The sequence below is a fragment of the Urocitellus parryii genome, chromosome 3, assembly GCF_045843805.1.
Source record: "Urocitellus parryii isolate mUroPar1 chromosome 3, mUroPar1.hap1, whole genome shotgun sequence".
In the NCBI taxonomy this organism is placed as follows: Eukaryota; Metazoa; Chordata; class Mammalia; order Rodentia; family Sciuridae; genus Urocitellus; species Urocitellus parryii.
Window position 1 is genome coordinate 18,651,364 of NC_135533.1, and position 14,050 is coordinate 18,665,413.

The 14,050-nt window shown below is 36.2% G+C and overlaps 1 protein-coding gene across 1 annotated transcript in view; it reads right to left on the minus strand.

The window, feature by feature from the left end:
* The window catches only part of Agbl3 (AGBL carboxypeptidase 3), a 71,428-nt gene that overhangs the window by 3,992 nt on the left and 53,386 nt on the right, over nt 1-14,050 (minus strand). Inside the window, exons 15-16 of the mRNA XM_026379911.2 lie at nt 13,825-14,018; nt 10,717-10,948 (exon numbers count right to left, since the gene is read on the minus strand). Of these exons, the coding sequence (XP_026235696.2) occupies nt 10,717-10,948; nt 13,825-14,018 (426 nt within the window). The remainder of the gene's footprint in view (nt 1-10,716; nt 10,949-13,824; nt 14,019-14,050) is intronic.

Below are 14,050 nucleotides of genomic sequence, written 5' to 3' on the forward strand. Positions count from 1 at the left end.
TTTATTATTACCTTTCTTTTTATTTGATCTTTTTTTTTTAAAAAAAGTTCTTGACAAAATCATGGCATTTGCAGGGAAATGGATGGCATTAGAGCAGATTATGCTAAGTGAAGCTAGCCAATCCCTAAAAAACAAATGCCAATGTCTTCCTTGATATAAGGAGAGTAACTAAGAACAGAGTAGGGAGGAAGAGCATGAGAAGAAGATTAACATTAAACAGGGACGAGAGGTGGGAGGGAAAGGGAGAGAGAAGGGAAATTGCATGGAAATGGAAGGAGACCCTCATTGTTATACAAAATTACATATAAGAGGAAGTGAGGGGAAAGGGAAAAAAAAACAAAGGAGAGAAATGAATTACAGTAGATGGGGTAGAGAGAGAAGATGGGAGGGGAGGGGAGGGGAGATAGTAGAGGATAGGAAAGGCAACAGAATACAACAGACACTAGTATGGCAGTATGTAAAAACGTGGATGTGTAACCAATGTGATTCTGCAATCTGTATACGGGATAAAAATGGAAGTTCATAACCCACTTGAATCAAATGTATGAAATATGGTATGTCAAGAGCTATGTAATGTTTTGAACAACTAATAATAGAAAGGAAAAAAAGTTCTTGAGGTGGGGAGCTTAGATTATTGATTTGAATTTTTTCTTCTTTTTTGCATATGCATTTATTTCTATAAATTTCCATTTCAGTACTGCTTTAGTTACATCCCACAAGTTTTGATATATTGAGGTTTCATTTTCATGCATTTCAATATATACTTTTATTCCTTTTGAGGCTGTCTTCATATCATGAATTATTCAGAAGTGTGTTGTTCATTTTTCAAATATTTGGGTGTCTTGTCTGTGTTCTGTTTGATATTGATTTCTAGTTTGATTCCATTGTGGTCACAGATTATACTTTGTATTGTTTAAATTATCTTCAATTTTTTGAAGTTTGTTTTATGACCAGTTTTGGTCTATCTTGGTATAATCTCTGTGTACACTTGAAAAGAATGTGTATTATGCTATTGTTGGGTGGAATGCTAATTACTAATTAAGTATTTTTTTGTTGTTGTTGAATTCCTTAATATCCTTATTTCCCATTTACTTGTTGAATAAATAGTGGATTTGCTTATGTCTCTTTCCAGTTTTTGCTTTACATATTTTGTAATCAGTTTGTAATTTTAAGCAAACACATGTAAGATTGCTGTGTGTTCTTAGTGAATTGTTACTCATTATATAATGTGCCTCTCTGATAATTTTCTTTTGAGATCTGCTTTATTGAATACTAATATAGTTACTCCTTTCATTTATTAATGTTTGCATGATATGTCTTTTTCCATCTTTTTAACATTTTGTCTACATTGTCATACTTGAAATGAGTTTCAAGTGAACTATGTATCATTGAGTAATGTTTTTAGATCTATTCTGCCAATCTGTCTTTGCTGGTTTTATTTCAAGCATTGACATTGTTTCTGTGTGTTCACTGTTTTTTGTTTCTAACTTTTTTTCTGCTTTACTATGGATGATGTGAACTGAGAATTCCACTTTGATTTATTTGTAGTGCTTTTGAGTGTATCACTTCAAATAGCTTTTTGAGAGACTGCTCTACACATTATATTACACATGAACAACATGGGTGTGTCCTGTTAGTTGCTTGCTTAGCTTTTTTTTTTTCATGTTTGTTATTATCGATTATTTGTATTGATAATTATTTAAATTAATCCACATATTTATTATTTTATTTATTCACAATTCTCTTTTATTTATCAGAACTTACTTATGGGTTGATTTTCTTGCTATGAATTACATGCTTTAGATTTTTGTCTTGATATGTTTTCATTCTTGGGAAATAGTCTCACTAAGTATGAAATTGTAGGTCAAATGCTAAAGATTGCTTTTCTCACTGGGCACTTAATGTGTCTTTGGCAGTTTCAGTTGATAATTTTTTTGAAACATCGTGACTACGTCTATTTAGAAATTCACTAGAAGCTCAATGTAATTCATCAGGTTAATCAAGTAAAAGACAAAAGCACACGATCACATCAACAGATGTAGAAAAATATATTTTTTTCACTTTTAAAAATGTGTTCTTTTAGATATACATGACAGTAAAGTGTATTTTGATATATTATATGCACATTGAGTATAACGTATTCTAATTAGGATCCCATTCTTGTGTTTGTACATGATGGGGAGTTACATTGGTCATGTATTCATATGTTAACCTGGGAAAGTTATGTCCAAAACATTCTGCTGTCTTTCCCATTCCTGGCCTCACTCTTCCCTCCATTCCCCTTTATTTAATCCAATGAACTTCTAATCTCCCCTGATGTTAGCATAATTGCAGCCATCTTCCTTTCTTTCACCCCCACTTTATGAATACTGTTCTTATTCCCAAGAAATAGAAAGGAGCCCGAGATAAACTTACAGGCCTGGAGATGTGCTGGTCTTGCCCTGTTTTCTCATTGAGAGATAGAAGACAACTTACCGGCCCCTGAGATGGGGACATACTGGTTTCCCTGTTCTCTCCTTGAGAAGATAAAGGGACATGCAGGTTTCCTTGTTCCCCCTCTGAGACATAGGAAAACTGCCTGTCTCTGTTCCCAAGAAACAAACTTGCCTTCCACAAAGATTAGGAGATACTTACTATGTCAGTCAAGACTAAACCTGCACCTAGTGCCCAGCCATGATTCTAGCCTACAAAAGGTGTCATTTGAGGGGGAGTTGCTGCTGCTCTCCCTCACTTGCTGCTTCTGTCCCTCTCTTTGTGCAGAGCAGCCTTGTCAGGCTCCTGATAATAAACCCGCTTCTTAACCCAGGTGTGTGTGTAATTAGTCGTGCACCACTTTCCTTTCACTCACCCCATCTTAGTGTGTGTTAGCTTCCACATATCAGGGAGAACATTCAGCCTTTGGTTTTGGGGGGGATTGGCTTATTTCATTGAGAATGATAGTCTCCAGTTCCATCCATTTACCAGCAAATGCCATAATTTAATTCTTCTAAAGAAGCAGCCTTAAAAGGCTGAGTAATATTCCATTGTGTATCTATACACATCACATTTTCTTTAACCATTCATCAGTTGAAGGGCACCTAGTTTGGTTCCATAGCTTAGCTATTGGAATTGAGCTGCCGTAAACATTGATATGATTGCATCACTGTAGTATGCTGATTTTTATGCCCTTTGGATATAGACCAAGGAGTGGAATAACTAGGCCAAACAGTGATTCCATTCCAAGTTTTCTGAAGAATCTCCATACTGCTTTTCCTAGTAGTTGCACCAATTTCAGTCCCACCAGCAATGTATGAATATACCTTTTCCCCCACATCCTCACCAACATTTATTGTTACTTGTATTCTTGATAATTGCTATTCTGACTAGAGTAAGATGAAATCTCAATATAGCTTTAATTTGCATTTCTCTAATTGATAGAGATGAACATTTTTTTCCATATGTTTGTTCACCATTTGTATCTCTTCTTCTGTGAAGTGTCTGTCCAGTTCCTTTGCCCATTATCGACTGGGTTACTTGTTTTTTATGGTGTTAAGTTTGTTTTTGAGTTCTTTATATATCCTGGAGATTAAAGCTCTATCTGGGGTGCATGTGGCAAAGATTTTCTCCCACTCTGTAGGCTCTCTCTTCAAGTTCTTGATTGTTTCCTTTGCTGTGAAGAAGCTTTTTTGTTTGATATCATCCCATTTAGTGATTCTTGATTTTATTTGTTGTGCTTTTGGAGTCTTGTTGAGGAAGTCAGTTCCTAAGCTGACATAATGGAGATTTGGGCCTACATTTTCTTCTAGTAGGCACAGTGTCTCTGGTCTAATACTTTGGTCCTTTGAGTTATTGCTCAGCTTTTGATTGCAGGTTTATGTCTCTTGACAAATTTACAAACTTTTCAGGCATTATTTTTTTGAGTTCATTGGCATCCCTATCTTATTTCACCTCTCCTTCTGAAATGATGATAACATGAATAAAAAAATTTATTTTATAGCCTCCTAGGCTCTGCTCATTTTATTTTTACTGTATTTTATCTCTGATATTAGATAATTTATATTTTTCTTTTTCTCTGTTCACTCTTTCCTCTACTCCACCACCTTACTTATGCTATTGTGCTCATCTACTGACTTTTTATTTCAGTTATTATACTTTTCAGTTAAAATTTTTAAATTTGGTTCTTTTTAATATTATCTTTCTTCTTTTCTCTCCACCTCTCTTTATTCTGCTAAGACTCTTATTTTTTTCCCATTTGTTTCAACTGTGTATGTTAAACCATTTTTTATCGTGACTTTTAAAAATCTTAGAAAATTCTAACATATCCACCACCCCCACCCCCACCCCCCACCAAAGCTCCTGTATGAGACAGTGCAAGAAGGTTCAGAGGAGAAATGATTGGGTTGTGAGTCTTAATCCAATAAGTGATTTACCACTAAAGTGGTAGGGTGTGGCTGGAGGAGGTGGGGATTGGGGCGTGGTTTTGGATATATATTTATATTTGGTGAGTGGACTCTCTGCTTCCTAATCACCATGTAAGCCTCTGCCACACTCTACCACCGTGATGTTCTTCTCACCTGGAGCCCTGAAGAATGGAGCCACTATCTGTGGATTGAGATCTCTGAAACTATGAGCCTTCAAATAATCTCTTCCTCCTCTACAGTTGCACTGGTTGGGTCATTTATTCACAGCAGTGAAAAAGATGAGTAAAACAGAAATTGGTACTGAGAAGTGGGGTCATTGCTGTGCCTAATGGTTCAGAAGATTTTTGAGCTTTTTTGGAATTGGTGGGAGGGATTTTGAGATGTTTAAAAGTGCAAGCTGGAAATGCTTTAGATTGTTATATGCAAAGCTTAATGGCCCATTATGGTGGGAGCTCAAAAGACCAGAATGCCAATAGAACCAGGGACAATGAAGACAGGGCTCAAGAGGGTTCAGAGGATGACTCTATTGGAATTTGCAGCAGAGACAATTAGTGCTATATTCTGGTTGAGAAGCTGTCTTCATTTTGCCGGTGTCCAGAGACTTTCTGTGAGGCTGATTTTAGATGCAGTGGACTTTTTAATCTGGCAGAATAAATGTCTAGGCAGCATAGCATTCAGGTGGTGGCATGGATATTGCTGATGGCTTTTATATGAATTTATTGTGATAATCAAGAGCAGCAAGCACAGCAGAAAGATTTGGAAAAAGTGAATTTGAAAGGCCAGAATAAAACTAGAACTAAGGAAGTTGCAGTTGTTAAAGACAATACTGCCACTACAGAATGTTAAAGATTTTTCCTAGAGACAATAAGAAAGATGGCTTATAGGCATCTCAGGAGCTGGCAAGACCACACCCATCTCAAGCTCAAGGGAGTAAAAGTGAAAATTCTCTTGAGATGAGTAGGATACCCTTCTTCCAATAAAGGGCCTAGGAAGTTTTTTCAACGTGCTCAACCACCCTGGCACTCAGAGGCTGCCATAGCAAGGGTCTCTGGAGGCTTTGCTACTGCTCAAGATGGTGGCAGAACTTGACATCAACCACGTGATGCTGGTTCTGCAGGAATGCACGATGCTGGAGTTAGGAGGTCATAAAGGCTTCCACCAAGATTTCAAAAGAAGACCTGGAAGGCCAGGAAAAGTACAGCAGGGTTGTAGTTCCTGTGGGCATCCCCTGAGACATCAAAGTGTGGAGATGTGTGGAGAAAGCTGAAGCTGCCGTGGAGACTACTGAGATTAAAAAATGCCAGTAACAGAACAACCAATAATAAAAATTAAAAAAAAAAAGAAATGCCAGTAACATAGGACATCATAGTAGGACAGTTACAGGAATTGAGCAGAAACAAGCCAAAAAAGGCCACTTGGGCTGCAACAAAGGGTGGAGCTACACATGTCCTTTGGAGAAAACATCAAGATGCCTTGTGTCCGGATGCAGGACATGAAGCTACAGGACTTGCATTTCGGTCTTGGTTTGGTCCTATCCCTTCTTTCTATGCCCCTCATTTTGTGAATAGAAATGTTTACTATGTACCATTAAATATTGGATATTTATAAATTGCTTTTTATTTTATAGGACTTCACAATGTGAAGCCTTTGGACTTGAACTTTGAGCAAATCTTGGAACTGCTGACTATGGGGATTCGTAGAAATGGAAAAAATATATTTTGCTTTTTGAGATGGTTGTGAGGTTTTGGGGCAGACTGGTATGGTTTGGATGTGAGGTATCCCCCAAAAGCTCCTGTGTGAGACAGTACAAGAAGGTTCAGAGGAGAAATGATTGGGTTGTGAGAGTCTTAACCCATCAGTGATTTAATCCCCTTGTAGGGATTAATATGTGTGGAAACTGAAGTGGTAGGGTGTGGTTGGAGAAGGTGGGAATTGGGGCATGGCTTTGAGTATATATTTGTATCTGGCGAGTGGACTCTACTTCATGATCACCATGTAAGCCTCTGCCACACTCTTCATCATGTTCCACCTCACCTCGAACCTGGAGGAATAGAGCTGGCCTTCTATGAACTAAGACCTCTGAAACTGTGAGTCCCCAAATAAACTTTTCCTCCTCTAAAATTGTTCTGGTTGGGTCCTTTAGTCACAGCAGCAAAAAAGCTGACTAAAACATTGGTATATCAGCTAATTGTCTTCTTAAGATTAATTGTCTTTTTAAAATTAGTGTTGGATCTTCCTGGTACTTAAAATGATGGTTTATTCCTGATTAAACCATGGACATTTTCATATCATAAGACTCTGGATCTTATTTAAACTTTATTTAGCTAGACTTTTGACTCTGTGCCAGTAAGAGAAGTGGGGTGATAAGATCCCATTACCACTAGATGGAAGCAGAAGTCCAGGTCCCCACTTGGGCTCTGCTGATGTCAGAGGGAAGAGGCTCCTAATTTCTGTTGAACAGGTGTAGAAGTTCCAACCTCTGTGCTGCCTGTGCTGACAGTGACGGGAGTTGCTTCATTGCTGCTGGGTCTTGGTACAAAGGCCCCTTCTGATACTAGCCCAATGGGGAGCAGAAGAGCACCTCACTTCTGTCCAGTGGGTGGAAGTCCAGGATCCTTAGTGGTTTCCAGTGATACCTACTGGGAAGAGGCTCTTTATAGGCCAGTGGAGTAAAGTTTTTGGCTTCTACTCGACCTTTTAAAATCCCACCCTAAGTGGGGTGTTATACCTCAAAGGAGTAGGAGTCTACACCTTTCACATGGCTTCTACCTACATTGATGGCAGTGTGACCACTGTTTATCAGTGGTGTTTGTCTGGAGTAGAAAAACTTATTGTCTTAAGAGTTTTCTATTGAGTTAGCTGTCACTTTCCTGGCTCTTTGGTTATATAGTTTAGGCTTCTATGGGAGTTTTGTGCATGTGTCTGTGCCTGTTGGTGTTTCCAGATTGCAGTCTTATTCAGCTTCAAACCTTGAATACATGAGGCAAAAAGGAAACCCAGATCGCAGGGTTATTACTTGGTTCCTGAAGTCCCAAGCAACTCTCCTTCCTTTTTTTCAACCATTCAGAGTTGTCTTATATTTGTTTTAGATGTAATATCTGAGGGTTTTAATTGTTTTTAGTAAGAAGAACTGGAATAATGTGTCTATTTCATCTGCAGTGAAATCTCTCCAACTACCTTCTGATTTATATAATCTTTCTCAAGAATTTTCATTATTGCCAAATGGGATGCAAAACATGAAATTTATTCTTCCATATCTGAATTCTGATCAGTGTTTGACTCAACATAAATTTAACAGATATAAATCATCTTGCTAACATGCTGTTGATTAGTAATCCACCTAGACCTTATTTATTTTGGCTGAAGAGCAGAACAATTTATGTTCAAGTTCTATAATTACAACCAGATGTCAAATGCTTCAGTATGTAATTTTGCAAGCTGTAGCAACACATTAACTAGTATCTATCTAGTCCAAACTTAGATTCATGTCCAAGATAATTTAGTAAAGGTGTGATCTTTTCATTCTTTACTTATACTTTCTTTATCTTGTAATCATTTTCTGTAGATAATACTATGTAAAAATGACGAGCAAGTTAAATAGAGAATATATAGATCAGAGAACAAACTCCAAAATTATAAAAGCAAAAGATTATCAGCTTGATAATGTTTAAATATACATTGAGAATCTCTTTGCTAAGTATGGTCTTATTTGCAGCTTTCCTGCTTTTTATATTTCCATGTAAACCTAAAGTAGATACTTTTGGGGATGTCCACCCCAGACACAATTTCCCCTTCTCAGGGGACTCTCTCTAGGTCCACAAGGGTAGGGTTTCCAACAACCACGTATGTAACTATGTGATCTCTATCCACTGACATGGTTGCCAATCAGATTCTCTCTCCGTATAATTTAGAAGTGGGAATGAGTGATAGCGAGTTAATCTTATAAGTCAAATTGCTACGGGATGCAAATTTGTGAGCTGACCGTTGTGTACTCCTTCTTCTAGAGAGGGAAAACTAGACTGTAGATGGATAAAGAGCCCTGGGTAGTTTTCCTCTCCCAGTTCTACCCACGTTCTGAAGCCTGGATGAATTCCTCTCCTTTTCTTCCTATGAATAGCCTAGTATTTTCTTGGAATTCTTCCCTTTCACCCTTCCTTTATGTTTTTTTTTTAATAAGTGGGTTTAGAACTTTATTTTTTTTAAGAGAGAGAATTTTTTAATATTTTTTTTTTTTAGTTTTTTTTTGGCGGTCCTCCTTTATGTTTTTTAATTAAGCTAGTTTGAATTGGTTTCTGATATGCATAAACGGAGAGGTCTTAATACATCCTCGTATTTGTCTATATCTTCAGGCTCAGGCTAATACACACTGAGTGCCTTTCTGGGTTCAAAGTACATAATGAATCTCTTATGAAAGATACAGCTAAAAATCAAGTTATGTTCTAATTGTCACCCAGACCCCTTGCCCACCTCTAGATTCTCAGCTTCTTGGCCTCTTTGCTCAAATGTGTTGTATTTTTGCTATTAGTTTCCTAATTTGTGATTTTGCTGATATTATCCTGTTCGATTCCTTGTTTGCCTGGGCCAACACTACAATTTGCTTACCTCATATTAGCTGACCTATTGGACTCCATTCCTGTCAGGCATCCTTCCCCAAGATGATTGCTACCCATTACACTAGAAACTTCCCTCAATTTCCCAGTTTAATAATCTTATTGATTACATAAAAAATACCCATTAATAAACATTTAGGGGAAAGCAACTGAAAGAAGACTACCATACCCTAAAACCACTTTAGTTATCAGGAGATAATCATTGATGGGAATATGTGATCCCAGAGCCTTTTTGTAGGTGTGTATGTGTTTGAATGTGCACATACATATAAATGCAACCATACCAAATCTGTATTTATCTGATTTATAGATCCTATTTCATTCACTTACTTATTGGGAACATCATTCCATGCTAATTAATTAAATATTCTGTATGATACTAAATAGCTATATAATATTTCATTTTATGAATGTACCATAATTTATTTAAGCAATTTTCTTGGGCATTTAATTCATATCTCTATTTTTGACTTCTCTTGACAACACTGAACACATGTATCACACCATATAAGCCTTTTAGACCTTATTTAGGCTTACAGGTCTAAAATTACAGGTTACAATTTCTAAAAGTGAATTTTTTTAGTCAAAATGGATGTATGGGAGCTGAGTTAAAGAGCATGTGGTTAGCATGTGTGAGGCCCTAGGTTTAATCCTTAGCACTACATAAAGGAAAAAAAAGAGAAAGGAATGTGAAGGATTGAAAAGGAAATGAAACTAAGGATTTTCCACTTATATTAGTTGGATTGCCTTCCAGAAACTCTGTTTATATTCACGAAATCAATGAATAAATTTGTCTGCTGAGAAGTAAAAATGGTATTTCATCATTGTATTAATCTGCACTTTTTAGATTTTAGTGAGATCAAACATTTATAAATGTTCATTTTCTGTGTTTTTTCTCTTGTGAATTCCTCATTCAGAGCCTTTGCCCCTTTTTACATTAAAATACCCATTATTTTCTAAATGACTTATAGGTATTCTTTGTGTATTTGGTATATTGGTCCTGATTTTCACTTATGTTTAAAGAGAAAAGCAAAGCATAATGATAAAGTTCAGAAGAACTCTGGAATCAGAATGTCTGCCTGGGTTTGAATTCAGATTTTGCTACCTATTATCTTGTGTGACACATTGCTGAATTTACTTATCATCTCTATAAGTCCTATGGTGGAGTTTTTTGGGGTCTTCTAGATGTCGGATCATGTCATCAGCAAACAGATAATTTGACTTTTCCTATTTGTATCATTTTCAATCTCTTTCTCTTGTCTGATTGGTCTGGTTACAGTTTCAAGAACTATAATGAATAAGAATTATTTAAAAACACCTGAAAAATTTCAAGTCAGGATATGATTACATATAATTTATGTATACTTTATTCACAGATGCAAATTAATGAGTAATTTCATACAAATAACCAGTCAAATAAGACCTGATAACTTAGAACTTCACATACCTGGTGTTTTCTTTGTCCCTTTGTCAAATGTGGTGTAGCTGATATCATTTTCCAAAGACTATTTATTTATCCAGGATTGTTGCTTAGAATAATGAACTAATCTGCCTTGCTTCCTTATAAATGAATGTATTAAATATTTAGGAACAGGATGTGGCTCTGGGGTATAGCACTTGCTTAGCATACACAAGGCCCTTGGTTTGATTCCTAACACCACCTAAAAAAAAAAAAAGCTACAAATGATAATACTGTATGGACTTACTGATGTTGGATTTGGAAGTTGCTTCTTGAATTGAATAACTGTTTTATCTGAGTGTTTTCCATGGGTTTTTGGGTTTCCATGATAGGGAGCAAATAATGCAATATTTCTTGAGTTTGAGCTATTCTTTTATCCCTGTAGATTCTTTTTTCATCATCTGTCCAGTTTATGCCACTCTTCTTACTTTGGACAGGTGTACATTCTTTACCTTTGCTTTTTAAGTTGTGATGAAGATCTGGGGATCAACCAGAAAAATATGAATAGATATATGAGTTGTATTTATTCAATAATTACTTATTAAATTATTAAATTATTACTTATTACTTATTAAAGGCAAACAATTTTAAAGACACTGATAAGAGCATGGTTGGAGTGAAGGAAATTAGACCAAAGGAATGGAGAAAATGTGCTAGAGATGTGGATGAGGTTTCAAGAGCTGGAATGTAAATTATATTCCTACATTTGGAATTGGGTCAATATAGCTCCCCTATCTGCCCAGCTCTGCGTATTCACACATGTCCAGATTTTAACTTTCTGAGAGATATGATGTGACCACAGGTATCTGATTATTCCTGTCTCAGTCTCCCATTGAGATAGAATATGAAAAAGGGGGAACAGTCTACCATGAGAAAACAGTCGGGATGGGTTTCCATATGTTATAAACTTGAAGGCATTTCTGTTAAATTCAGTGCATATGGATCAGGTAAAACTCCTATGGGTTGATTTAAAAAAAAATCTTTCCTAAGAAAAAGCAGTATTCCTACTAAGTAAACAAAGGGACCCCAGAAACAATCTACAGACATACTCTAAAATACAGATAGAGGGTTAAGGTGAGAACAGGTCATTGAAAACTGTGGAAATATACTGTGGACTTCTTTTTAAAAAAATTTCAATATCCCCCCTACGTAGAATAGTATATATAGGTAACTCTCTTTAAATCCATTACTCAGCTTCAATAATGTGTTTTCCTGTTAGGATTGATCAACATTTAGATTTCATTGATGGCACTAGAGGACATGGTTATAGACAGCTAAAATAACAAGAAAGTCTGTGTAGGTGAAGCACGTTCCAAAAAAACAGACAAGATTCTTGGAGTGCCGTGACTTTCTGCCAGCTTCTGGGGTCTAGTTGAGTAGAAAAGTGGCTACTGCAAGGGTGTCACATTTGTGTTTCCCAAGTTCAAAGAGAAATGACTTAGGTCTAAAACTATCTGCAGGATTTGTCATGAATTTACTCCTCCTCCATGCTCTCCTGGCAGCCGAAATTCTGTTTTTGTATTATATCTTATCACTAAATATAAACTCTTCCAGAACTAAAATCTAACTGGGTTCTTTGTTAATCTCTGACAGCAATCCATGACATTTCCTCCTTAACAAGTTCAATAATGGGGAAAAACAAACATCCTTCTGTAAGAAACAGAGTGATAATGAAGACATAATATTTTAGAGGAAAATACATAGTCTTATATGCATATATTACTAGAAAAGTGGGAGGCAATACAAAGATAAGATAGCTCTCTATGAAATTGACTTAATGTTAAAGAGTATTGTAGAATTTTATTAGACATGTGTCCATAAAATAGTCAAGAAAGGATGAGATGCTAATTTCAGGAAAGACTGGATAAGGCTAATTAGGCACAGCCGTGGAGGCAATGGGGAACAACAACAGCAAAAAACCTTCCAAAGTGGACAAATAACTTTCCTTTTTTTAGCAGAATCATACAAATACCACTAGTCTCCATCCAGTTCCTCTCTTCCTGTTCTAAAATACACTTTAATTAGAATTGGCACCTCCATCATTGTACTGAAATTTCTCTGATTAAGATCTCCAAGAACCTCAGTGCTGTAAATTCAATAGTCAATCCTTTGCAGTTGACCAGTCAGAAGCCTCAGACTCAGATTCTCATTTGGCTTCTAGAATAACACATTCTATGAATTCCTCAAATCCTACCTCATACCCCAAAGTAGTCTTTGTTGTTCCTGTTCTTCTCCTGACCCATTAATGTAGGGGCTCCCTGGGGACTTGGTCCTTAACCCTTTTCTATCTCTATAACTATTTCCTTATGAATTCCATCCAGCATCTATCCTAAAATAGTATCTATATGCTGAAAATTCCCAAATTTATCCCCATTCTAGGTCTCTCTCTGAACTTCAGACTCATATCCTTCTGCCTATTCAATAGTGCAACTGAATATCTAACAGACATTTCAAATGCAACATGTCCAAATTGAATTGCTGCTCCATTCTTACTCCCCCCTCCCCAATCAGCAGATAATAACTCAATCCTGCTAATTGTGTGGCTCAAAAACATGAGGTTTCAATTCGTAAACATCTGTGAAACCATCATCACAGCCAGGATCTAGTATAGACTGTCCCTAAAAGGTTCCTTGTGCATCAAATTTCCCATTCATTCTCTACTCCAGGAACCTTTTATCTGTTTTTTTTTTCCTCTATAGGTTAACTTGCTTACATATAAATGAAATCATATAGCATTTTTCCATTATGTATCTGGACTTTTCATTCAGCATAATAATTTTTAGATTCACCTGGATGAATAATGTAGGTGAATTTGACTTTAGCTTTACTAACTTAAACTAGCATGAATTACCATGATAGACTTAGGACAAGGCCAATCTTCTCTGTCCCTTTATAGGGGTGCTTTAGAATAGACACATCTCAAGACAGAAACTGTGAACTACAATTGTCTTCAATTAGTATAGGGATACTCTAAAGAGACATGAATAAAGGTGATTTCCAATGAAAAATTCCAGGTCTGGAAAGCAAAAGCTACCAGAATATGGTGGTGGCATTAAAAAAAATCCCTATGGGGGAAAAGTGAGGATGAAAGGTATCAATAGCAGGGAGCTATTGCAAATAAGATAATTAAAATTTTTTTCAAGGCTGTATTAAACTGAAATTTTTTTCTTCTAGATTTAACTCATATGAAGATTAAATAAGGCAAGTATTTTCAGGGACAGGACAAAAATGGTTATTAATCCATTCTGTTTACCAAGCAGTTTCCATAATCCAGGTTTCATAAATTTACTAATGAAAATATAGTATAAATCATCTTTATATTGATTAAAATACTAAATAATAATTTTTAAAAAACCTTTTCGTATCCTTGTCTTCTCAATCCAACTTGATGTTTGTTGGCTCCTAGGAAACTTCAAGGATGTCACTCTGAAACAGTTTTCATATAAACGATTTCCCAGGGGCTGAATTATTTCCTGGATTGGCCTCTCACAGGTTTCTAGAAAATATCTTCGATTGTCTCTGCTAAAACTCTGAATCATATTTTGGGAGCTGAAAGAAATTGGGTTCTGTGATCTCAATTT